This window comes from Centroberyx affinis, unplaced genomic scaffold (assembly GCF_046629955.1).
Source record: "Centroberyx affinis isolate AG114_WGS23_722 - 3 ecotype Tasmania unplaced genomic scaffold, CSIRO-AGI_Caff_v1 ptg001095l_1, whole genome shotgun sequence".
Lineage (NCBI taxonomy): Eukaryota > Metazoa > Chordata > Actinopteri > Beryciformes > Berycidae > Centroberyx > Centroberyx affinis.
Genome location: NW_027279640.1, coordinates 460465 through 485000, shown reverse-complemented (window position 1 = coordinate 485000; position 24536 = coordinate 460465). Strand labels below are relative to the sequence as shown.

Sequence of the window (24536 nt, the reverse complement as noted above, 5' to 3'; positions counted from 1 at the left end):
AGACAGGGGGCCCGGGCTTGGGAGAACAGCTGAGGAGCGCCGGAGGAACATACAGGAGTCAAAGAAAGATAAGACAAGACTCTGCTGAAATACATTAGCAGCCCTGGACATTATATAATATCCACTGGCGCGTCGTCTATAACCGGACGGGTGATTTATAGGGTGCTGTGTATTCACAGGGCCCACAAAGGAGCCGTTTCACACAAAGACGAATGCTCACGTTGACCGGTCCCATATTGTGAGAGTCATGGGAAAAAAAGGTTGGCAAATGCTCGTAACTCTCCTGCACAATAATTCCAAATCATCAGGGCCTTTTCAAGTTTTCCTTGTGGCGACCGAAACTGTCCAATACACACAACATTCATCAAATCAGCCTTACTTGTTCGATAAAACATCACTTCAGAACCAAACACTATTAAATTAATAATCTGTGGCCTTTTCATATGAATACATTTCTGTTTTGCTACTCTCTTTATGTAACACAATAGTGGTTAAACCTGTCATGAAAGCTTTTACATTTGCTGTTGTAAACACCCGGTGCGTGTCTGGTAGGTTTTCCAGGGAAAAATACTCTGGCGCACAAGAAATGAGGCGTTTTAAGTTATCAGAAGCAGCAACAGCGGTTTGTTTGGAATAAACACAAGACAAACTGGGTGGTTAAGATGAGCAGCGATAGCCTCCATGGCTGAACAGACAAAGAAAAGAGCGCCACCTACAGAAACTCAAACTGCATGAACAGAAAATCCAAAGATAAAGACATCACAGTTACTGGAGACAGTTTGATTGACAAGTGATGTCTGACTCCAGTGCAAAAACCTCACAGGAATGACAGCTGATCACCAAAGATGTCACCAAAATGTAAAAAAGAATGTCACGGATGCTTCATTAGAAAATCTTGCTGCATAACACTGCACAATTTCTAGAGCTATTCAATTTACTCACTTTATATTCCACACAGTCACTGTTTATTTCACCTTCCATTTACAGTCTACAGCACATTTCAAAGACATTCCTCTCAATGAAAGAACAATCTAAGGGCTTGATTAGACGACCCTGAAATCAGAATCAAGAGGAGCAGCGGGGTGCATTTGGGAATCCATCACCAGGTGACATTGATGTTAAAACTGGCTCAACCAAAACTCTAAAAAAAAACAACCCTTTTCCCCTTTTTCTGCAGCACTTCCCCAGGAGTCATTCACACCGATGTGTGAGGGACAGAGGGTCTCACTAAAGGAGAGAGCCTCTCCGGGGGATTCACAGAGTTTCCGCTTTGTTTTTCTTATAATCAGTGGCAGTGAGATTTCCACAGTGAAAGCAGATTAGCGTATTTATTCAGAGAGAGGATCTCTTTAAATGCCCGGTGTCTGGGTTTGAAGCCCCAGAGGCAGAGTGGGCAGCCTTGGCCTGACAGTTCTGGGACAGTGTGCTGTTTGGGCCTCAGCTGTGTCATTTTCCCTTAGACAGGGGGTTTGGGAAGGTGATGCGCAACATAACAAAGCACATCACCATTTATTCACACTGCAAGTTACAAGTCAACGTGTGAGTTCTGCATAAATGCTGCATAGTTTGCTTTAGGGGCGGGTAAAAATATAGATTTTCCAATGAATTGCTATTTTCATTTGGACAATCCGATATTGATTCTTAAAATCCAGAGATCAATCTTTTAATCTATGCCCTTTGTCAGTGGATGTGTGTACATTTTTGCAAAATGTTATTTGTAGCGGGCCTCCCCTCCTCCAATTGTCAATGTTAAACATTAACCTTTTTTAGTAATGCACCATATTATAGAGGATTCCCTGGGCAGTTCACAGCATTAATTCTCAGAGAATTTCTTTCATATTTAACCAGTATTGGTATTGTAACCGAAGTACCCCTAATTGAATCGGGACCGAATCGGGAGATCAGTGCTGATACCCAGCCCTAGTCTGCTTGGACCCTGTCACTCTTTCTCTCTCTCTGTTTGTCTTCCCACTCTCTTTATCTTTCTCTTACGCACAAATACACCTATACAAGAGATACTTTTCCTACAGACATAATCACAAACATATCCATTAAACAAATTGGGCCTACCAATTACCAAATAAATGTGTCAGTGTCAGCACATTTGCAGCCCAGACAGATAAATGGAGCTGTGTCCTCCTTATCTGTCTCTCTGACAGCGACCTGGCTACTCATTCACATGGAGCTTTCAACATTGCAGCATCACTGTGGATTCATTAGCTCCATGATTAATGTCATTTAAGGCAGCAGGGTTTATGAAGATGAACACGGCTGCCTCCCCTCGCCAGAGGAAGCCATTAATTTCCACACCACCATTACACTGTAGGGAATAGATTTCCATACAAATCACACTGTATGAGAGTGAACATGGCATACTTGTCCCAAATCTACAAAACACTTGAAAAAAATGTTCTAAAATATAAACATTTGAGACAGAGGATTAGGCTTTTTTTTTTTTTTCCAGGAACTTTCAGGAAATTTCCCCTGAGCTTATCCATATGCGGTTTCGGGAAGGGGTGCTGGGTTTTGTTTTTGTCTTAGGAAAAACAAAACAAAAAGTCAAGAGGGGTAAAAGGTCTAGTTGTTTTTCCATAAATGCCGTACAAGTTCTATTTTAATAATAAAACAGAGTGTTTTGAAATCCCCTAAAGTATTTTTGATAATCTCTGCTCACTATCTCGTTCCCAAATGATGAAATGTTTATTATCATAGTTGACTATAATGAACTCAAAGCTGTTAAAAGCACTTTGGCTTATAAACTAAAAAAGTCAACAAAAACTTGACAAGGCAAAAAAGCTATTACATATCTATAGGCATTGAACATTTGCTAGATATATATGTTTGTATTATGACTTGGCAATAATTTGATGAAAATATCATCATCCATTCACAATCATGCAAAGATGGGTGAGTCGTATATGTGTATAACAAATCGCAAACATGTATTACTGTAGGATGCACAAATATAAAAATATCAATTGCTTTGCAGTTTAGTTGTGAGCTTGCAAATTATAATGTGCATTTAAACAGCACAATAAATTGTATGCAATTTATGAAGCATTAAGCTGTTTGTTTATCTTTCAAATACTTGAGTTTGAATGGATTTACTCCTTACACAAGTCCTTTTACAACCAGCTATTGATGAAAATTGTGCATGCATATGTGTGGACCATGTGTATATAAAGATACTGAAAGTGCATTGCACATTTATAGCAGAGAGCGCCAAGGGCTTTACTCAGCCCTGCTTTGCTATTTGAGATCTGGCTCTGAAGAATGCGCTTTCCTCTACTGGACAATGTCATCTTAATGAGGTGAACACTGTTGTTATGGTCGATACTGCGGACCATCTGGCCGCCTCGTATCCGTGTCGTAAAACAGGGTCTCCTCAGCCCAGCTGTAAAATACGAATGGGGAATATTGCACCTAATGTGCCTGACTGTCTGCCAGCTTTGTCCTTTTTACAGCGTTATCATCCTCGGGGTAATATTATCGTTAGAGAATTCCAATTCAAAACATATGTTGACTAAATGATTTCATTTCAGTGATGACTAAATAACGTTGACACTGACATTGACTCTGATCTGGCTCATTTCAGCCAAGATGACCAGTTAAAAGGGAAATGGTATGCCAAAGAGCCATGTGGCTAAATATACAGCAAGCTATTTAAAAGAGATAGTAAAAAAGCACAGTGGAAAAATATAACGACAAATGCCTTTAAAGAGAATCTCATGGTTGTGTTGACAAACTTGTTGAAGTTATTCCCACTGGTCTCACACACTCCCACTCAGGATGTCCAAGAGTTACAATTAGGAATGAGCAGCACATACCAAGCACATTGCTAGACCACACATTAGTCAACCAATGCTGAAAAATGGGGAATTTTTCCACAGCATAATGTACACTTGTGCGGTACCATCATGCACAACAGAGGTCATGTGAGAGTGCAACCTGAGCCTAAAATGGCATCTACCCAAATCCCCCAGCTGCCCCCAAGGGCCACATCACACCAGGCCAAATATTTCCCCTCAGCAAAACAGAAACAATGATCTGGCATGCTTCCTAATTTTAACTGCATCCCGCCAAGTGACCAATATATAATAGGCCTTTAAAATAAGAGACTGTGTGCTTGGACATTCTCGAGACACCGGCTGGGAGGGAGCACACACACACACACACACACACACACACACACTCACACCTGTGGCCATCAGTCTCATTAACATTGTCTGTCATGGCTGGAGCAATGCCACCCTGCCAGCCAGGACACTCTGCAGGATCAGCTTGCAGGGAGACCTTAATGTTGTGCCAGGGTAGCACTGCCTCAAATACAGCACACTTATGACATTGGTGATCATATAATTTTAGACCGAGACTTAACAGATTCCCTCAAAGATCAAGCTCTGATGCTGTCTTTGCGGTATAAGGCTTGGTTGAAGTGCTGGAGCTGGAGAATTATAGACTTGAAAAAGCCATCCACACACTCAAAATCGTTTATTGCGAGCTTTCGGTCAGGATAAATTATTTTTAAACAGATTTTGAGTGTGCGGATGCCTTTTTCAAGTCTTTCCCAGACATAAAAGGTGCTGTTGTAATACTTTTTAACTTCTGTCAAGAACAGTAAGCATTCTTATATTCACACAGCGGCAAATTTCACAGAGCAGCAGTTTCTAAAACGATTAGAATTCATTTTGACTACACTTCTCTGTTGTCACATTACCAATAGACATTCCATAGTCCAGTGAACAGAATTAAAATGCAATTAGCGTTAACAGCCAACAGCATAAAATGACTCCATGCCACACAGAGTAGTATTCGTTTAGCTCTGTAATAACAATTTAGCTGCATTCATTCATTTTCTAGTACCCACTCAATTCTTTCAGAGTGACAGGGGGATATCCCAGCATGCACTGTGCAGAGGGAAGGGAGTCTGTCACAGGGACAACACAGATAGACAACCACATTCACACCTATAGGCAATTTAGATCCTCCAGTCCACCTGACTTGCATGTCTGTGGAAAGTGGAGAGAAACCAAACCCAGGTCCTTCTTACTATAGTGCTAACTACTGAGTCACCATGCTGCCATGCAAACACATAACATGGTAAAAGACAAACAAAACAAACATACAAACAATGTCTTACCTGTTCCTGCATTGGTCATCTTACTGAACATCTACAAGACAAAAGAAAAGAAACAATATTAATGATTGCCACACAGTAGCTAGATTTATTGATTATTTTGAGAGGTTATTCATAAGTAGGTGGTGGGCCGACAACCACAGCAAGAAAGCATGAACGAGAGGAAGACTCTGTTTTATAGAATTGAGATTTTGGTTTAGCTCTGTTCTGTAAAACTGAGAAAACCATTCCACTTGGCTGTGAAAGACGTTAAGAGAAACACACCCTGTTTCCCGAATTCAGGAATGGAGGATGTCTCTCTCCATTCCTCAATAATGAAATCATTGCCTTAATGACAAAGTCCCTAATGAGTCCCTACAGCAACAATGGTGGTATGAATTCGCAGCCTTTGCCTCAGTGGCTATTGTGAAAGTGGCACTTATTTGAAATGAAGGTTAATACACACAATAATAACACACAATATGTCTTACTTTCAATCCTTAGACTCTTTTCCCAATTAACAGCATGTCTCTTGTCACCAGAGTCTAATGCATCATCTCAGGAATTCAGGACTTTAAACTTCCGGTTAAAGTGTAAGAGAAATGAATTGAGCCACTTGCAGTATCCCTGGAATATTATTGCTGTTACATTGTTGGTGTTGGGATAGTGTTGTATAATTTTATAACTTTATAGACACCTGAGCCTTACAGCTATCTTTCAATAGTGTTATACTGAAAAGGAGACAACTGAGGATACATATGGCCATTATTTGTCACTGCAAAAAAATAATGGACACACAATATAAGTAAAGATGTAATTCTTAAAACAAAAAGAAAAATAATAGGACTTTGTAAAAACATACGGTGAGTTCACCAAAAGTGGGGCGTCATATAAAGTGGAAAACCCCTAAAGCTTAAAGAGTTTTTCTTGGACTCATACATGAAAATCAACATTACTGTTATTGACCCATAACTGTCAAACCATACGATACTTACTTAAAACAAAGGTTAGAGACTTTAGCCATCAGAGATCCTTGATTTTCACAGCTAATTTTGTAGGTAAGAAAGTGATCGCAGAGGCCAGAAGAGTAAATTATTTCCCTGATCTGGACCAATCAGGATCACTTCCCCTCTCTCGCCCAACTTTCTAACCCATTTCCCCTCTGTACCCCTCTGATCTAATTTACACTCTTGTTGCTTTGCCCTGTTTCCACATTTTTTCTACCACATTCTCCTAGCAGAAACAAAATGCTCCCAAGCTAGCTGTTTGGCAAGCCGTTCAAGGAGTGTTGGTTCAAACTTCTATTGTACAATGATAAAAGGCAAAATATCTGGTCATAGGTTTGTTCCTATAGTATTAGTATTAGCCTTACTTACCTATTTTTATCTTTCTTTTTTCTTTTTTAATGTCATATTACTAGACAAATTCTGTCTTGCTTTGTATTTTTGATTTTTTTTATTTGCTTCTAATTGTTTTAATCCATTTAGTTTATGTAAAGCACTTTGATTTGCATTCTATGCATGAATGGTGCTATAAAAACAAAGTTATTATTATTATCTGAAAATGTTTTACGTTAAGTTGAACACAACACAACAAGTTAGCTGTGTATTGTACATTTCATCACGGCTGCGCCCCCACACTGCTGTCATGGCAGCAGAAACACTCTCAGGATAGATGAGCATTTGGCTGGATGACTGACCTATATGGCTGCCACTTTGCTGTGATAACAAAGAGACCTGATGGGTTGGATTAGGATAGATGGGTTTGTTTGTACGTTACCTCTCTATGTTACATGCTCTTTGACATTATCAGGCCACACAGCAAATCAGGTTGGCTCATACGGAAATAGAGGAACAAGAGATTACAACAGAAAGAATCTTTTTTTTATAGAAGGAGAGTGGGCAGTCCGCTCACCTTTAGTAGTTCATTTTTTATTTATTCAGAGAGATGAAAAGCAGAGAGGGAGACAAGAAAATCAGGTGGGATTCAATCCTAAACCAGCAGCAGCATACATGTGGCTCCAGAGTTGGCAGACTTAACCATAAAACTATCTTTGGGCACAATAACACGACTCTTAAACAACAGAGAGAAGAGGAAAATACATAAACAGTTTGTAAAAGCATGACTCGTATCCCTATATATGTTTTGCTCTGTTCAAACGACCAGGAGAAGATGTGTGAGGCCTCTGAAAACTATGAGGTGCAGTCAGTGATGTTGTTACCAAAGTATCCCTGCGTATTGACTGTGAGATTTGGCACAGTCTGGTAGAATTTCATCACATATCTAAGCACTTCTGTCACGGGGATCAAAGGCCGAGTTTAATGTACAGACACAAGGTAGGTAGGTCATTATCGCTCCGCTCTCACCATCACATACTTGTGTTCAAAAGGAGGAAATAGGGCTGTCTAAAACGGGCTCTACTGTCGATACGACGGGCCTTGTAACTCAGTCTCCGAAGACCAGCGTTTGACCCAGTTTCAGAAATAAAATTATGAAAATTAGGACTCCAAAAACCAGATGCTGGGCCCCAGAAGAGATGTGCCTATTTGACAGGGGCTTCAAAGACTTGAAAACATCACGCTCTCTCTCTCTCTCTCTCTCTCTCGACAGCCAAGAGAAAGTATTCGGTCCACGCATATCTTGAGCCCTGCCCCACTTTAAACACACATTGCCCTACTTCTATCCAGTTCAAGTCAGATGGTGGACACATGTCAAAGGCTGCGGGTCAGGAAAAGTGACATCCTCCATGCAGCAGAAGCACAGAGTCCCCTTTCAGGACTGTTGTCGGTGGGAAAACTTCCCCTTGCTTACATCAACAAGGATGTTTATATGGAGTGACAGGTCTGTGTCGGTGAATGATAGCTGCTCTCCCAGCACAAATGACACCCTCCCTGAGAGTCAACAGGGCAGTTACACGACTGGTCAGTCCGAGTGACAGAGCGGCGCGTCCTCTGTTCTGTCAGCCTCTGTCAACACCACTTAACACTAGGAATCCTCAACCCAAATAAGTCTCTATTCACCACTAATAGAACACAGTAAACAGAAGCCCGACTGGATGTGTTGAATAGCAAGGTCAAAAAGAAGACAATCTATTGTTTTTTTCAGGATATCTAATACATTTATACATAAATATATTGCATAACAATAAGCTATATCAGACTGGTTTTGAGAATCTGTACAAGAGTCTTGAGTTTTGATGTGATTGCTTAAAATCGACACCAACTTATTGGGAGTTAGGAACATTGGTCTTCTTACCCAATATGTGACGAGAGGATTGGCACTTAAATCATCTCTGTGAGTCCGGTAGATAGCTTTGTCCGGTGCGCATGTTAACACTTTAGCATACAGTATGTTAAGTAATCGTAGGCAACTAGCATTATCCTTAAAGTGCCAAAATGAGAACTTGTAGCAGCTCTAAGGTGGCTGAATGGTTACTTAATTTTAATGACATGTCTAAACCTGCCAGGCTTGTTTGGGGAATTGGTAAAACAGACAAAAAAGAAAACACTCTTTGGAATTACTTTCAATGGCAGAAGATCTCTCTTCCTGCAAGACTTTGAGCGTAACTTGTTTTGTTTACAGGGGAAGTGAGCGAAGTTAGCCAGACAGCTTTTTTTGCCCTGTTGATTTGTAATGGACTTCACTAATGATGAAGATTGAGATTTTGTTTTCAGAAGTTATGAATCTACAGGCCATAAATTAAAACCATTACCAACTTTGATATGCTAGTTGTCTACGATTACTTAACATAGCTACTGTATGCTAAAGCGTTAGCATACACACCAGACAGATCTATTTACCAGAGACACAGAGATGATTTTGGTGCCAATCCTCTTAGTAATGGAGAACAACATTCCTCATCAACAAATCTCCTACAACCTACTTAACACTTCCAAAACCACAGAGTAACTTCTTGGGTCTGAGGTGTTGCCACTAGCTATTCAACATTTTTATTTTGCTTGCATGACTAAGCTGGTACACATTTATTCACAGAGTTGAGAAACCTAAATACATCATAACAAGGCTTAGCAGTCGGCGCTTTACAATGAGAATGTGACCCACCATGCTGATTAATCTGCTGTGGTTTGGCTAGCAGCAGAACCTCAGAGACTTCATATGGCTCTTGAGGCCAAGGCTTCACAATCCCCTATAGCCTACAACTATGGACAAGCACTCACAGGACTTTTTCACACCGAGTTCAGTCTGTCACGGTTGTAAAACTGTGTCTAAGACTGTCTCATACTCTTGCGGTTCCTGGCACAGTTTCAGAAAAAAGAAATAAATCATATATAAGAAATAACTCTGTATTTGGTCAAAATTACCCAAAAGTTGTGGGAATGTGGCCACATGTAGTATCAGGAGATCCACCTCATCTGTCTCCTGCTTTTATCAAAACTGTTCAGCGGGAAAACATGTCTTTATATTTAGGTTAGCATGTCCTCAGTGGTTTGCGACCAATGAAAACAATGTTCCTTTATGGTAGACAGGAGCAAAACATATCTATCATGTCGTTGTTTTTCCAGAGGGAAACAAAACATGAGCTTTAGCATACAGTATGCTACTGCATGCCTGTAACACCAAGTCTTTTAAAGTAGTCAACCAGCATCTATATATCTCTCTACTTCTCTGTTTGGCTAGAATTGCTGGAAGTTGAGAAGTTAATATTTTTCTTAAGACTCGACTCGACTCTTCTGTGCTGTATTCTAACAGAGCAAACATACCTAACATTCATTGAGGTGTTGAACCAAAACCACAATAACATAAAATCATGTCTGCATGCAGAAAAGCGTCACACTTTGTTCCCTGAAGTGAGGCATGAGATGAGCTCTTATGGGTAGTGAAAAGTCATTGTATTGCCAACAGCGCAAAACATTGTTCTACTATTGCAGAAAAAGAAAAACAAACAACAAACAACAACAAATAACAACAACTTTGAATCACTATATGGCTATGAGATGGCAGACCTTGCGATCTTGAATCTAACTTGAAATTTTAGGTTGAATGCTATTTAATAATATCAATAACTCAATGACTCAATTGCAACTATAGAAGAGAATAACTATGGTAGACTTATGGAATAGTAGGAGACTCATTTCCTATTTTACTCATCACTGGTATTGGAGCGTCTCAGGTTTTAGGACAATGATGCTGTATTATGCTGACAAAAGGAGGATAAATGATCCTTATACTCATTGTGCGGGTGAGTGATGACAAAAATCAAAATAACATCCCAATACCCAGCAAGACAAAATCTTCTTCAGTGCCTGACAAATTCCAGTTAGATCAGCCTGGCCTGCATGATGCGCAGTGCACACCAAGGGAGATATAAAGCGCATTCCAGTTTTCAGAGGCAGGAGTAAGTCAAAGGCCGTGGGACAGGTGCCAAAAAACATATACCAAATACTTCCACAAAACATCTCTCACTCAAGTCATAACTGCACATCCAGGCAGGCAGCTCACACATTAGGCCGGTTTATTCTTAGCCTCCACGACAGTGATTCAATCTGCATCACATTCTCGCTCCTTGCTGCCAGAAGTTTCATACGGACTCCAAAGCTCTTATGTAAGAGACAGAGGGGACTGAGGAGGAACAGGGAAACAAGGAGAGCCCTCTCTGCATCTGCAATGCCGCTGACCGCTACTCTCATCTGTTTTTGGAAACTTTGTAGGGTCACCCTATACAAAAAGATTTTATAAAAATCATGTAAGGTCTTGCTTTCTATGATTGTATATATTTTGCATTTATATATGTTTAATAGCATGAAAGTGGCTGCTTTCATAGTATGAAACTTAAAAGCCCTACATAACTTATTATATATATATATATAAGAATCAAAGTACATTTTTGTATATGGGTTAACCACTTGCATATAGTAAGGAATGTAGCTTGACATATGAACAGCAGATCATCTTGTTAGATTCTTGTGAGTCTTTCCATGTGGGATACTTCAACCAATGCACAAACTTCAGCTTGACCTGATCAAATCCTGGCTTCATTAGCCACAATAGACCAGTAATTAATGTTCAGCCTTCAGTGCTACACACCCTTCCCAGCATTCCCTGCAATGGCAGCTGATGGATCAGGAGGCCAAAAAGTAGGCAACCCCACAGAGCAACAAAGGTCCAGTTTTCAAATATCGCTTTGTAATAGGTTGAAGGCTGATGTTTTTTTTCTGAATTGTAGTAAACTGTTTTTGAAACATCTGTTATTTCACAACTTCACAAGAATATCGATATTAACGATGTGACTTCTGTGAAATTTGATTTTGTATAACTGAAAAATTTTGATCCTAGGGTCAGCATAGCCACCTAAACCATATGTCCTATACATAACATGCCACTGGATAAGATGTGCTCTATGGCCAAATAAAATTAACGGTAACTAAGGTTACACTGCAGCCAAAATACTCTTGTCTTCACCATATGTGATCATTCCCAGCTGTCTTCCAGTCAGGTTTCAACCTATGCTGCTGCTCTTGAGAGCTAGTATGGATTCCACTAAAGGGACAGGTGGCATCTAGTGTGAGAACCAAACTTCATTTCATTTGAAGTACCCACTGCAGACAACATAATTGTTCCTTTACTCTCCAATCCAATTAGGCTTGACACTGTCTCCCCTCAGTCCTTACAAGAGTTTCCAATATACTGCAGACTACAAAATGGATGTTGTGGTCTCTCACTGCAGCTAAACAAAACAAAATAAAGAAATTGGTCCCAGCTCATGTCATAAAACTAATATCCACTATATGAAATTGGAAAATGTACAAGAGACAAATTGGATGGTTACAATTGTTTGTTGTAGGCTGGTTGTTTACCATCATGCTGCAGCAGAGGGATCAAGAAAGCACAAAGCACTAACTGAAAGGATTGGAATTTAAAGTGATCCTGCATTCTGCAAATTACTCTGTTGTCCCTTTCTTTTAGGGCCGCTGAATAGTGACATTTGTATTTGTCCAGCAGAAGTTCATAATGCTTGTTTAAGAATGCCTTAGCTGACCTTTTTCCCAATGCAAACCTCAAATATTTGCAAGGTATGCGAGCTGCTAGATGGAAGGATTTTTTTCAGTTTTTTGTAATGTTTTCATTCGTGAAATTGTGTGAAATTGAAAAGTTTAAGAATTTTTCTAAAGAAACGAGATTCTAATTTCAAAGACTTTTGCAAATCATTCCATTCATAAGGCGTATAGTATCGAAAACCAGTATTTAAAGGAATAAACTACAAGACCATCCCACTTTTTGTTATACAACAGGACACAGTGGTGTGTGTAAAATCTATCACCAGTAATGAAACGCAGGGAGCTTTATGTCTGGACAAATCAGGTGTCTGACATAGATTCCCTCCGAGGGAACTTGATCTTGCTGGTGATTTACCATGCAGCATCCTTTCTGGAAGAATGGAGAGAGATAACCCAGTGGCTAAAGTGGGACTGTTCAGCATTGTTCAACAACAAAGATGCTCCAATTGAAAGGAAAATGTCCAAACACTGTTAAATACCATTTGATCAATGCTACCCGCTGTTTTAGCTTCACAGAAATCTGCTCCAGGGACGAAAATTTCAGGCTAAATGATAAACTAGGTGAAGTGCTAAATTAGGACGAGTGCCAAGCAAAAATTTCCCAGCCACTGACAGACAGGAACTTTGAATTAGTGGGGAGAAATTCTTTAAACTACTTTGTGCAGTGCAGGAAGCAAGCAGGTCATGGCAGTCACCCAAAAATGCTACAGAACTGAGTTGAAAAAAGGATGTGGGTTTATACTGCAATGAATTTAGCAGCTCATAGCCTGAAGGAAGAGATCTTAAACTGGACTACTGTATGTAGCGAGTTTTGATGTTCTGTACTGCACACTATCTGTATGAGTTCACATTTACTCAGAGAGACAGTTAGAAGGGCTGCAGGAAGCACTGAGTCTCAGAGAAACTTACCGTCTTCTTGGTTCTCGCTCTTGTCCCGGTGGATGAGCTGCGAGGAGCGGAGGACCTGTCTTGGCTCGGGCATTCTTCTCTGTCTGGTCTTTGGAAAGCTTGGTCGTTCGGGGACCGGTTCAACGTGGACTTTGAAATGGCACCCCACTGCAACAACATCATAACAATAATCAGCCCTGGGTCTGTCTCCGTCTGCCAGAGGAGACTCGGACAGGATGGTCTCAATGGTGGCCAAGGGAAAAGAAAACAAGAGGCTGAGGTCAACGGCTGGGGAAGTGAAATCTCCACTCTCAATTCAGCTTGACAGAGGCAGACAAAGGAGCCTGTATGTGTGGATCGTCCTTTGAGAGGAAAGAGATTATGACCTTGTCAAATATCCCAGTAAAGATGTCTTGTCTTGCCCAGTCGCCTGTCATTAGTTAAAGCAAGTAATAGTGAATGCCTGGGATGGTTATGCAGATGCCTGGGAGGCATGTAACCCTCACTCAACCATTCCTAATGGACCAAATCATACAAACTCCCCTCCATACAACAGCCCCTCTGTGTGGTACATACATATGGACCCCAAAAGAGCACTTTTGTTCCCAAATGCTAACTCTAGTGGGATATTTCATAATGCATGCCACCATGAGAGGAGCCCCTTTTAGGAACAGAGTTGCATGGTCCCCACTGCAACCTCAAAGCACAATAGCTGTCTGTTTCTGCCACAATATTCTGACCAGACTCGGCTAAAGCCCTGCAGTATCACATCTAAGAGCTAACAGATTTCCATCGTAAAATGGAGTCCAGTCAGAGACGCACTAAAAGACAGACTGACAAAGCCCATAGTGTCACAGACTGCCTATATCCTTACATCTCACAACTTTAAGTCACAGACACAGTTATGCTTGTGACTCATGGGAGATCAACACATCCCCCCCTCAGACTTCGGTTTATGGCTCATCTCTGCCTGAGTTGGTAGAGCTTATTTGAATCTATGTTTTAATGTGCAGCACTTCTTAAACCCACTAGGACATAAAATTCTGTTGAGCACCTGTTGCTTAAAGGTCCTAATAATCCATTGGGATTTCCTTTCCGCAGGGCAAAGTAAATTGATTTTGGAAAGTTAAAAAGCATGACCAAGTATGCAGCGTATGCTTCGTAGGAATGTGTACAGTACGCATACCATTATGTACTGAAAGTTGGAATGGTGGTATCCACATGCCTACATTACCAGCAAATAACAAAGACTACAAACAGTAAATTCAGTGTTGATATATAAAAAAATGGAACAATCCCCTGTGAAACTTTTGATGAAAAAGTACAGTATGTGGCTTGATGAGTGACAACACTCATGATACCAGGTTGTGCGAACGTACTCCCACCTGTTTCTTGCGGGTGGTGCAGGGCGTGTCAGAGGGGGAGGAGCTGGCACTCAGAGCCTCCTCTATATCCAGGTTGAGCTGGTCCAGTTTCCTCATCAGCTGGCGCATAGACTCCGACCAGGGCGACGTGACCTGCGGAGACTCCTGTGGGTAAACAAGGAAACACTAAGATGAGGAAAGATGAGGGCACTCTGTAAGCAGAATATTAAGTTTTAGATCATTTTTCAACAGTCTTTTCCCTGAAAACTCTGAGAAAATCACTTGACTATGGACAAGGTGCAAGCTAGATTCTAAACTTCACATCTTTAAAATCTTTTTTTTTTTAAAGCTTCAAATTCCTGCCATTTTCTTGGCATGGTAATTCTGTTAGTTTAGTGTATGACAGATAAGACACTGCAAGACACTACAATAATGACAAACAAAAGTTTACTCATATCCAAATTCACACTTACTCATTTACCCTCACATCAACCACACCTACTCACCCATGTATGTACGTGCAGACACCCACACACACACACACTCTCACAGTGCTACGCACAGCAGTGACCAGGCCTTATTGAGTATGAGGTCAGTGTCAAGTTGAGCTGCCAACACTTCATCAAATCCAATGACTCTGCTTGCCATCTTAATCATATGCTTCAGCTGAACTTTATCTTGTTCCAAAGATACAGACCTCGTCATAAAACACTCTACAAAGTGCTGTCACACTCCGCAAAATGTTTCCAAATCAAAAATTCAGATTTGTGTAAATTTTGAGTTTTAAACCTGCAATAAAAGTAATTCTGAGTCATGAGTAAAATCAGGTTCATTAGTAGCCTATTTGTCATGGAGTGTAATTGCGTGTCAGGCTTTTTCAACACCTATGAGCTTTTTGAGTAAGTTGAGAGCCTTTACCACACTGCCCTAAACTCAAAGTAGAGTTACAGGCAAACCCAAAAACAGTATCTTGTAAATCGCAGACACCACAACGGCAGAGTGCACTGCTGTGACACGTGGAAATGCGATCTCTTCAGCCGCTTCCCAGGGTGAAAGAGCAAACGAGGAGGACTCCAGAAATGTGTGCCACACAGAGCATGATGGAATTCCCTGCCGCTGGCTTTCACTACTCCCCAGACAGCCAGTGTATATAAATAGACCATCCACCCACAGACACGAGCTGTGTTTGAGGATCTGGAGGTTCAGCCTCATAAATCAGCGGGATGCACCTCAGTCACCAAGGCATAAATTAACATTGTTGCTCTGCCATCTGAGCAAGAGCAGGACTGACAGAGAAAGGACAGTGTGTGTGTGTGTGTGTGTTGGGGGGGTATGGCAGTGGCATCACTCCTGTCAGTTGCCTGGTGAAGTTCACGCTCTGCATACTCATCAACAGAGTCACCGCAGACAGAATCTCAGTGTGAAATAACACAACCACAGTGGACATGATCTTCACTGTATGCCATCTGCAGAGCAAACACACTGTGAGCAAAATCACATCCTCTTCATTCATTTTGTGGGTTGTTCCAAAGTCTTTGACACAGTGCATCATAAACTCCCTAGGAAGGTCTTCCTGGAATATGGCGGCCACAGGAAGTTTACATTTCTATGGCAGTTACAAAGGCCAAGGTAACAGTTGAAAATCAGTTTGAGCTTGAGTTTGAGAAGTAAGTTAATCTTCAATTCATTCAAGATGATAAGGAACAAGGTTTTCAACTACAGGAACCAGTATCTTCACACCAAAACCAGTTTACAGTTTAGCATCTATGCATCGTCGCTGTCAGGTGAAAACTTTGTATCTCCAAAATGTCAACCTTTCAAGAACTAAGAAAAACAGCCTTGTTTTTAGCTTGATGACAATGGATTATTACAATATCCAATGGTTTTGAAAGGGTTTCATCTGCCCAAGAGGTCAGAGAATTTCCTGAACCCATTGAGGATTCAATCGACTTCAATTGAAGTGAAAACATGAACATCACCACGAGTTACGAGGTTTTCACACAACAGCAGCGATATTCATATGTGTATGAAACATGGACACTGTACAGCCGCCATTCTCAACAGCTATGTCCTTTCATTTAGAATGCCTCCATCTCAAATTAAAAATGACCTGGAAGGACAGTGTTTCCACAGTTAGTGTAAAAGCCCAGAGGTGATCATCACCACCACCATGTTTGTTGGCTCCGCCAAACCATCAGGACAACAAAAGACCGCCTATCTCAAAAAGTAATTTTTAACCATCTTAAGTTGGGCAACTCAAGATCTCATCAAAGAAATGAGGGATTGAACACTGTATCCTCAGAGGCCTTGACAAAAGTCACAATCAAAATCAACTGGTCCACCATCCGTAAGTGTGGGGTGGGTGCATGTGTGTGTGTGTTTTGTGTCAAAACAGAAACAGAACAACAAAGCTATTCATTCATTTCCTGGAATCAAATCTGAAAACATTGACTAAGCCCTGAGAATAGCTGGTCAAGTCATGCACAGCAACAAAGTTCAGTCTCTCCCAACACAATCATTCCATTGAAGGGTGTCATCACTAAAAAAGAAATAATTGTCCTGATGGGTAACCCACCAGACGTCTTGGAAAGGGTGTGGTCGCTGCCAAAAGGGCTCCGACAAGCTTTTGGAATGTGGAAATCCTAAGGTCCCGATCCACTTAAGCTCCACGTATGAGGGCCCTTCCTGATTGAATTGTGGCTAAAACAAATGAGAAACTTGTTTTAGCGTTTCCATTACTAATTCAGGAGCCACTATTGGCTAAATAAAATTATACAGAGGTAGAGAAGAGAAGAGAAATTGGAAGTAGAAGTCCAAATGGGGAAAGGACATCCTTATGACCTAATTGCACAGTGTTTCCAATGAAGATTGATTGTTTGCTTTCAACACCAGTTTAAGAAAAATACCATTCAAAGAAATCACAAATGGTATTGTAGTTTAAAAGGGAAATACCACTCTAATTTTACGCATGTAATTCTTGTGGCCTTAGACAGTCAAATCAGTATCTGTGAACATAAACAACTCTGCTATGCAAAAAGCACCAGTGTATTGGTTAAGGTTATTGGTTTTTCCTCTATTGCACTACACTACATTTTTTGGTGTGCAGGTTCCCCCGTTTTGTTACATGAACAACATAAACAACTCCCTCAAAGCTGCGAGCCAGAGAGCAAACACCTCCATATTCTGCAAATCATTCTCCATGAAGTTGTACATCACAATTATATCACAAACTAAGAGGCCGACAAGTTGATATTCAGTTGTATTTCCTCCTAAATCAAGAGGAATGAACGAAACAGACACCAGACGGCCCATTCCTGCTGCTGACCACCCAGGGTCAGCTGATTGACCCAACACTATAGGGGGAAAGTGCCTTTTTTCACTCAATCCCCAAGGAATGACCTAAATCTGGCCAATCCCCTCCTGACCTCTCAGGGTGTCTGAGGCCTGAGGGGTCGCCTGGGGTCACAGAGAGCAGAAAAAAAGAGAGCAAGAGCTGCCCTTCTCTGCTGTGTCTCCCAAGCATGGTGCTGACCGGTGAACACTGACTGCTCCAGGATCAATGTGTTTAGACAGCACAATCCTATGCTTAATACATGCCATAGCGTAAAGCTTTATAGGATAATACCACCCACTTCCATAGTTTGCATATCGTTGTTGTCATGTGAAAACCCTGTAACTCCAATTTTAGCGATTTACATGTTTTAACTTCAGTTGAAGGATTACATGGTCCTCTACGGGTTGAGAAAATTCTACCACTCTTGGTCTCATGAAATCCTTTAAAATCGCATTAGATACCCTCTAAAATACATGGTGGTCAAGCTAAAAACAAGGCTATTTTTCTCAGTTTCTGAAAAGTTTACATTTTGGAGATGTATAGTTTTCACTAGACAGCGACCATATGTTGTTGTTATGGCCTAAGACTGTCCAATCACAATTTTTGAACATGAGCAGCTCTCTCCAAAACAGAACGAACAGAAACCAGACATCACAAACTCTAATCTGTAACGTCTAATGCTAATGCACAGCCTGGAGCTACCCAAGTATTAAGCGATAGAAGAATGACTTAGAAGAATGTTTGCCTGAACTTTTCTATCCATATGAGCTTTATATTATGGCAGCGGTACCAGCTCCGAGGACGGAAATTAACCCTGATGCGCAGGAAATCATCCTAGATACTGTTGCAGTTGCTGTTTCCATCTTTTCTAAGTCATTCTCTATGGAGCTGTACATTTAAGGTGAAATCACTGATTAGGAGAGGGACAAGCTATGTCATTTGTAATAATGGGAGACAGACCAAGCTTTTCTAGGATGGGCAGGGAGGCTGTCCATCCTCTAGAAGACCATGGGGACAAGGATTTAAGTTCTTGTCCCTGAGCTTTTGGGACCATAATGCTCCAACCTCTTTGTGGAGCGAGGCAAGTGAAAAGGGAATTTCTCCTCCAGGAATCACAAGCGTATCATAAAGTTAGATATATCAAAGCTGAAATTCAGCGGCATTCCCCTTCCAGCTATCTTCAAAGCAACTTGAGGGAAAAAATAAATCTTGATATTCTTCATACCCTGCAGCCAAATGAATGAAAACATACGTATAGAGATGAGGAGAGTAAAGAAGCTGAAGCTGATCTCGCAATTTACAATCCTAATTAACCCCTAGAGTCAGGCAAACACAAATGCAGGAAACAGACGCCCCATTCTGGCACATGCTCGAGCCAAATCTGGAACACATTCACACTGTCTCTTTTCAGTGACATCCCCACAAGGTGCTGGTCAGGAATGCGGGCACTTCCACACAGAATGAGACAAATTCCAGAGAAGGCTTGACGCTGAAGTGAGACAGTGCCCTTGATTCATCTCCCGGTGTCCCCCCTACCCCCCCAACCCCCGGTCCGGCCCCGGCGATTGTGCGAAGCCCTCACACCATGGCAACTGGGATGGTATGAGTCAATCCTTTAGATAAATGCATTAATGTTATCTTCTGGGGACAACAAAATGTGGGCTGACTATAACTTTATCGGCGCAAATTGGCCACATTGTGGGCCACAACACTGCGGCTTTGACATGGAAATGAGGAGTTAAGTGTCTGAGCTCTGGGCTCGGTGCCTCGTCTACGCCACCCACAGAGAGTGCCAGAGATCACCATGGAGGTATCCCAATGTAGCGGCCGGTCATGCGAAAGGGCAACGGCTACCTGGCTACTCCGCGGAATAAATTACGGCTCTTGATGGTCTATGATGCAAAACACCAACTGAACCCGGTCAGAGTAGATCGGATGGGTGAAGAAATGTGGATTTTTTTAAGGCGTTCAATCATAGCCGAGCCAAATGATGCAATATAGGGGGAGAGCAATGAGCAGTGACAAACTGGAATCTCTGTGCAGATAGTGCCCTCATATGGTTAACTTTAAAAACTGCATTCATCTGCTTTTCTAATAACATTCCTTCCCCTTCAATGTTTTCACAAAATTTGTAGACAGATTTGCACATTTTGGTATGAACCACAAAAAGTAAGAACCCCAACTGGGTTGTTTTCATGTATATATATTCCTGTGTAATCAATGCCAACACTTTGCCAACACTTTTTGTTCTTTATATAAATTACATTTAGAATTGCTTTTAAATCACTTCTTAAAGCTTACTTTTATCATATGGCCATTTTATAATCTTTGGCTTTTATTCATTTGTATGTATTTATTTAATATTCATTTTTATTCTTGTTTGTTCTGTTTGTTTTGTCTGTCTGTGTGTTTCTTGTCTGTTATTTTATTCTATCTGCCTAGTCTGTTATTTGTTCCATTTATTGTACCCTTGTGGTTCAAACCATGTATTTATTCTGTTTCATTTTATTTTATTTCAATATTTATTATCACTGCTCTACCTCATTTTGCATCTGTTGTATCGATCTATGTAATTTCCTCAATCTTGTATTTCTCTTGATTGCGAACCAGTTTGTAACCTGGTTTTGAATAATGCTATATAAATAAAGATTATTATTATTAGGCTATTAGTTGTAGTAGTATTGTTACTATTCTTATTGTAGGCCAACATATGATAACATAGCTTCTGCGATGACCACATGAGAAGCGTTGATCCTCTGTCATTCATAGTATTTACATCAGGTTCCCTGGATTCCCTGCATTCTTCCACTCTTTTCCGAAACAACCCATTGAGAGCATTGTGTCATTCTGCCTGTAAAGCCAACATCACCCCAACATCCTCATCAACAGACAGTTTAGGTAATCCCCACCAGCCGTTTTCCTCTCTACAGTGTTTTACTGTAAGCTATTATCTGCAGGCTGTTTAGAGAAGCATGACAGTTATGTGCCATTAGATATGTTCCCTCCGGTTGTAATGGACAACATATCCAACGCATTTGAACATATTTATGAATGTCCACATGAGACATTTTAAAAGGGCAATAAAAAGAGGGGATGAGGTCACGGGATGGTTACTACCAAGGTCAGGGTAAAGGCTGTGAGAAAAGAAGACACAAATCTGCCTTAACTTGTTACAGAAAAGGGAGCTGTTTGGTAATGGAAGGCTAAGTTCAGTGCTAATACGCCCTGCAACGGACTCTGTCAAAACACCGCTGCCTGCTGAGGGAGTGGAGAGAAAGCAGAAGCTGTTTGCATTCCTTCTGGGTCTGCGTTTCACCAGGAAAAATGAGTCAGTTTACTCCTACACACTTAAACCAACTATTTATGTCACACTGCAAAAAATCTCCATCTTAACAAGTCATTCAGTCTATTATTAGAGTCATAAATATCGTAATATTCTTAAAATAAGTGAAAAAATCTGCCAATGGGGTTAAACATAATTTAACGTATTTCCTATGCAAATCAATTTGTTTCAACAATTTTGTAAAATCATGTCATTTTCTTGATAGTAGTGCAGTGATCTGCCTTATTCTGACTTGTTTCAAGGTATTGACACTCATTCCTAGAAAATTCCTGAAAAAAAGTGAAGCTGCATTGGAAACAAGTGGAGTTATCTCTCGTTAGTTCTCTTGGTTTGAGAAAAATAAGATTTGAAGGCTGAATATGAGACTGAATGACTTGTTAAGAGGGATATTTCTTGCAGTGTAGCTGTGGGGAGTTGACAAATGAAGACATATTACGGTATTTTCCTTGTACAGACAGAAATGCACTGCCAACCTCCTCCTTCTTTGGATACAGCTTTCTGGATTTCTATACCTGTAAGATCTTAAGTTTTGTTTTAAGTCTGTGCCTCCAAATATCTCTAATTTCCTAACATTGAAAGTTAGGCATGTGTCACTGATCTGTAAAGAGAGTCACACATTAACTGTTGATTTTTTTTTTTTTTAAATGAATAGCAGCATACCTCCCTGCTGCTGGTTTCCCCCTCCACTTCATAACCATAACCGTTGTTGGAGGTGTGAGAGATTTCTGCTTGGGAACTCGCGGCGCCTCTCCTCCTCAGTTTGTCTTTGCCAGCGCTTCTATGTCTGTGATTGACAAGGAACTCTCTGCACTGAGGCAACTCTGGGAAAACATCATCATCATCGTCATCACCATCACCATCACCATCATCATCATTATCATCGTCCTCATGTGAAGACTCCCCGTCGTCTGAGCTCTCGTTGGTGAAAGCGCGCTGGTTGGCACCGGAGGGACGGGCGTAGTCTGAGAAGGTGATGGAGCTCGGTTTGTGCTTTACAATGCGCGGGAGATCCAGGAGTGTCCGGCCCGAATCAGAGGTTTCACGGACTGTCACAGGGAGGGAGAGGTTATGGGGGGAGTCTCGAGTGAGGATGGAGCAAGGGTCCTCCGCCAGAGGCCTAACGACATGACCATTCAGCATTTGCTCTAGCTTATGATGTCCCTCGACCTCTGTCTTCCTACACGGTACATATCCAGAGTTCAAGTCTTCTGCCTCACCGGGACGGTTGGCATTCTCGACAGATATGTTAGCAGCAAAATTGTTTTGAACCACCTGGTCTGACTGTCCTTCTGCGACAGGAACGGTAACTGGAAAGTTACCACAGCAGTCCTCAACTGACCTGAGTGATGCGGACGTCATACCAGGTTCATGAAACTCAGTTGAGGCAGGTGGACTCAGATCCAGAGGGGCTTCCCCAGGGAGGACTGACACTCGGCCAGGCTCCTGAAAGCACACCCCCTTCGTAAATTCAATGTTGTTGTAATTGACTCCATCAAAATTCTCCTCTAGCTTGGGTATGTTCTGATCTGGCTCAGACAGCTCACAGCTTTCGGCTCGATCGTCCCCTCTGTGCTCCGGTGAGCTGTTAGTTGAAGAAGACTCTGTGAGAGCAGAGCTTTCTGAAGAAGACTCCTGCGTTGAAAAGGCCATGGTCGGAGATCCTGACACCGACAGAGCCTGACGTCCCTCTGAAGTCACCATTGGTGGGTTCTCCATTATTGTTCCGTTTCACAGTCTGTCATAATTCAAAACATATATCCACAGGTACTTGTGCTTGATGTACTGGTTGGCCATTTTTATCCCAGATGAGCAATGGTAAAGCTTTGTTCAGTCAGACCAAACAGCAGATTACCTGAAATGGACAGAAAGACAAATGTGTGAATGGCACATAAATACATATGTGACAAACTTAAAGAGATGAGGTTTGTTTTCAAAGATTAGAATAAATTCACAACAAGATGGGCTATACATACTTCTGTAAGTGCTGCCGCTTGTCTCTGTCCTGTGACTATCAAAGCGCGGTATACTGCCAGAGTTTGAAGTAAGCTGCTAAATCCAGCAGCGCAAAACAGAGTACGTGCCATCCAGCAAGGCGCTTGCTGTGAAATTGAACATCTGGCTCAGGCTGTGCTGTTCAAGTCTGGATCTGTTTCACACACGATTGCGGTGACATCACTGCACAGAGGAATCTGACTGCTCTTCCCCAGTCGGTGATTTACTATCCACTACACCATTCATCAGAGCAGAAGATGTCCCAGGTCGACTGTGGTTAACATCCCACTCACCCCTTCATTAAGCCCTTCTTTAAAACACACCTTGGACTGTCCAAGGCATCCGAACTACACATGGAAAAACAAAGGCAACTGCATTATTATGCCACTACAGAGGATTATCATTTTGTCCAACTACAAAGACTGGCATTTTCCTCGGAAGGCATTTTCCAACAGGATAACAGTGCAATTAAAGCAGGAAACTTCCCAAATAAATATCACTTACACAGGACCTGCTTAGTCTAATCAAAAGGGATTTCCTTTATCTTTCAAAAACACTTCTAAAGCACACTTAATGATATAGAATGAAAGCCAGAGATTATTGTAGAACATAATTTGTTATTTCAGTCTATTCGTGAAATGCGTAACTCACCTAAGAAAAATCTGTTTGCATAATTCTCGCACACCTTGGTCTATGTTGTTTCTATGAGAAAGTTGCAGTTGGCAAAGCCTTTACCATGGCCTTGAGACACTTGACACAAACCCACACACACGCACACACACACACACACACACACACACACACAGACACTCACACACTAACACACACGCATCTTGGGGCAGATAAAGCACCCTCAGACAAGGACAAAATCTAATGCTGAAAATAATAATTAATTGTAAATCATATGCAATGATGAGAAATCCTGCATATGTTTTACCAATTACATATGACTACATGAATCTATTAGTCAGGGAAATGCTGTACAGTGCCCGTTGTAAAACCTGCCTCTACTTGGTGAACGTAATTGAGTGTACAGGAGATTAGGGCTCCTTCCAAGAAGTCCTGCTTTTAAAAAACACTTTGAAAAGAAGGTCTCATTATTCTCAAGTGAATGCAGAGTTGATTTAAATTGAGGGAGGAAGTCACAGAGTGAAAATGAGCTGCGAGTGTTGACTAGCAAGACCACAACTTGTTTACCCTTGACAAACATCCAGTACTGGAGATTTTTAAACGATAAGGTACAGTTGAACTCTTCTTACGTAGAGCCAACATACAGTAAAGCCTTCTCACCATGGCCTCATTAATATCCACTTTTTCATTTTTTGTCTCAATGAGTATTAATGAATAATGACAGTATTAGAGCTATCTTTCATTTCTCCATTTTAAGCACCTGTAGGTCATCACTGAGTCTTTAAAGACCGTTTCATAGGAAACAGAAAACCATAACAAAAGACTCACCTGCTGAGTGGAAAACAGTTGTCTC

At 41.2% G+C, this 24536-nt stretch overlaps 1 protein-coding gene across 1 annotated transcript in view; it reads right to left on the bottom strand.

Moving 5' to 3' along the window:
• stard13b (StAR related lipid transfer domain containing 13b) overlaps window positions 1-22376 on the bottom strand; it is a 66258-nt gene extending 43882 nt beyond the window's left edge. Inside the window, exons 1-4 of the mRNA XM_071523563.1 lie at window positions 21722-22376; window positions 14406-14549; window positions 13042-13188; window positions 5141-5171 (exon numbers count right to left, since the gene is read on the bottom strand). Of these exons, the coding sequence (XP_071379664.1) occupies window positions 5141-5171; window positions 13042-13188; window positions 14406-14549; window positions 21722-22201 (802 nt within the window). The 5' untranslated portion in view covers window positions 22202-22376. The remainder of the gene's footprint in view (window positions 1-5140; window positions 5172-13041; window positions 13189-14405; window positions 14550-21721) is intronic.
• Between the last annotated feature and the right edge of the window lie 2160 nt (window positions 22377-24536).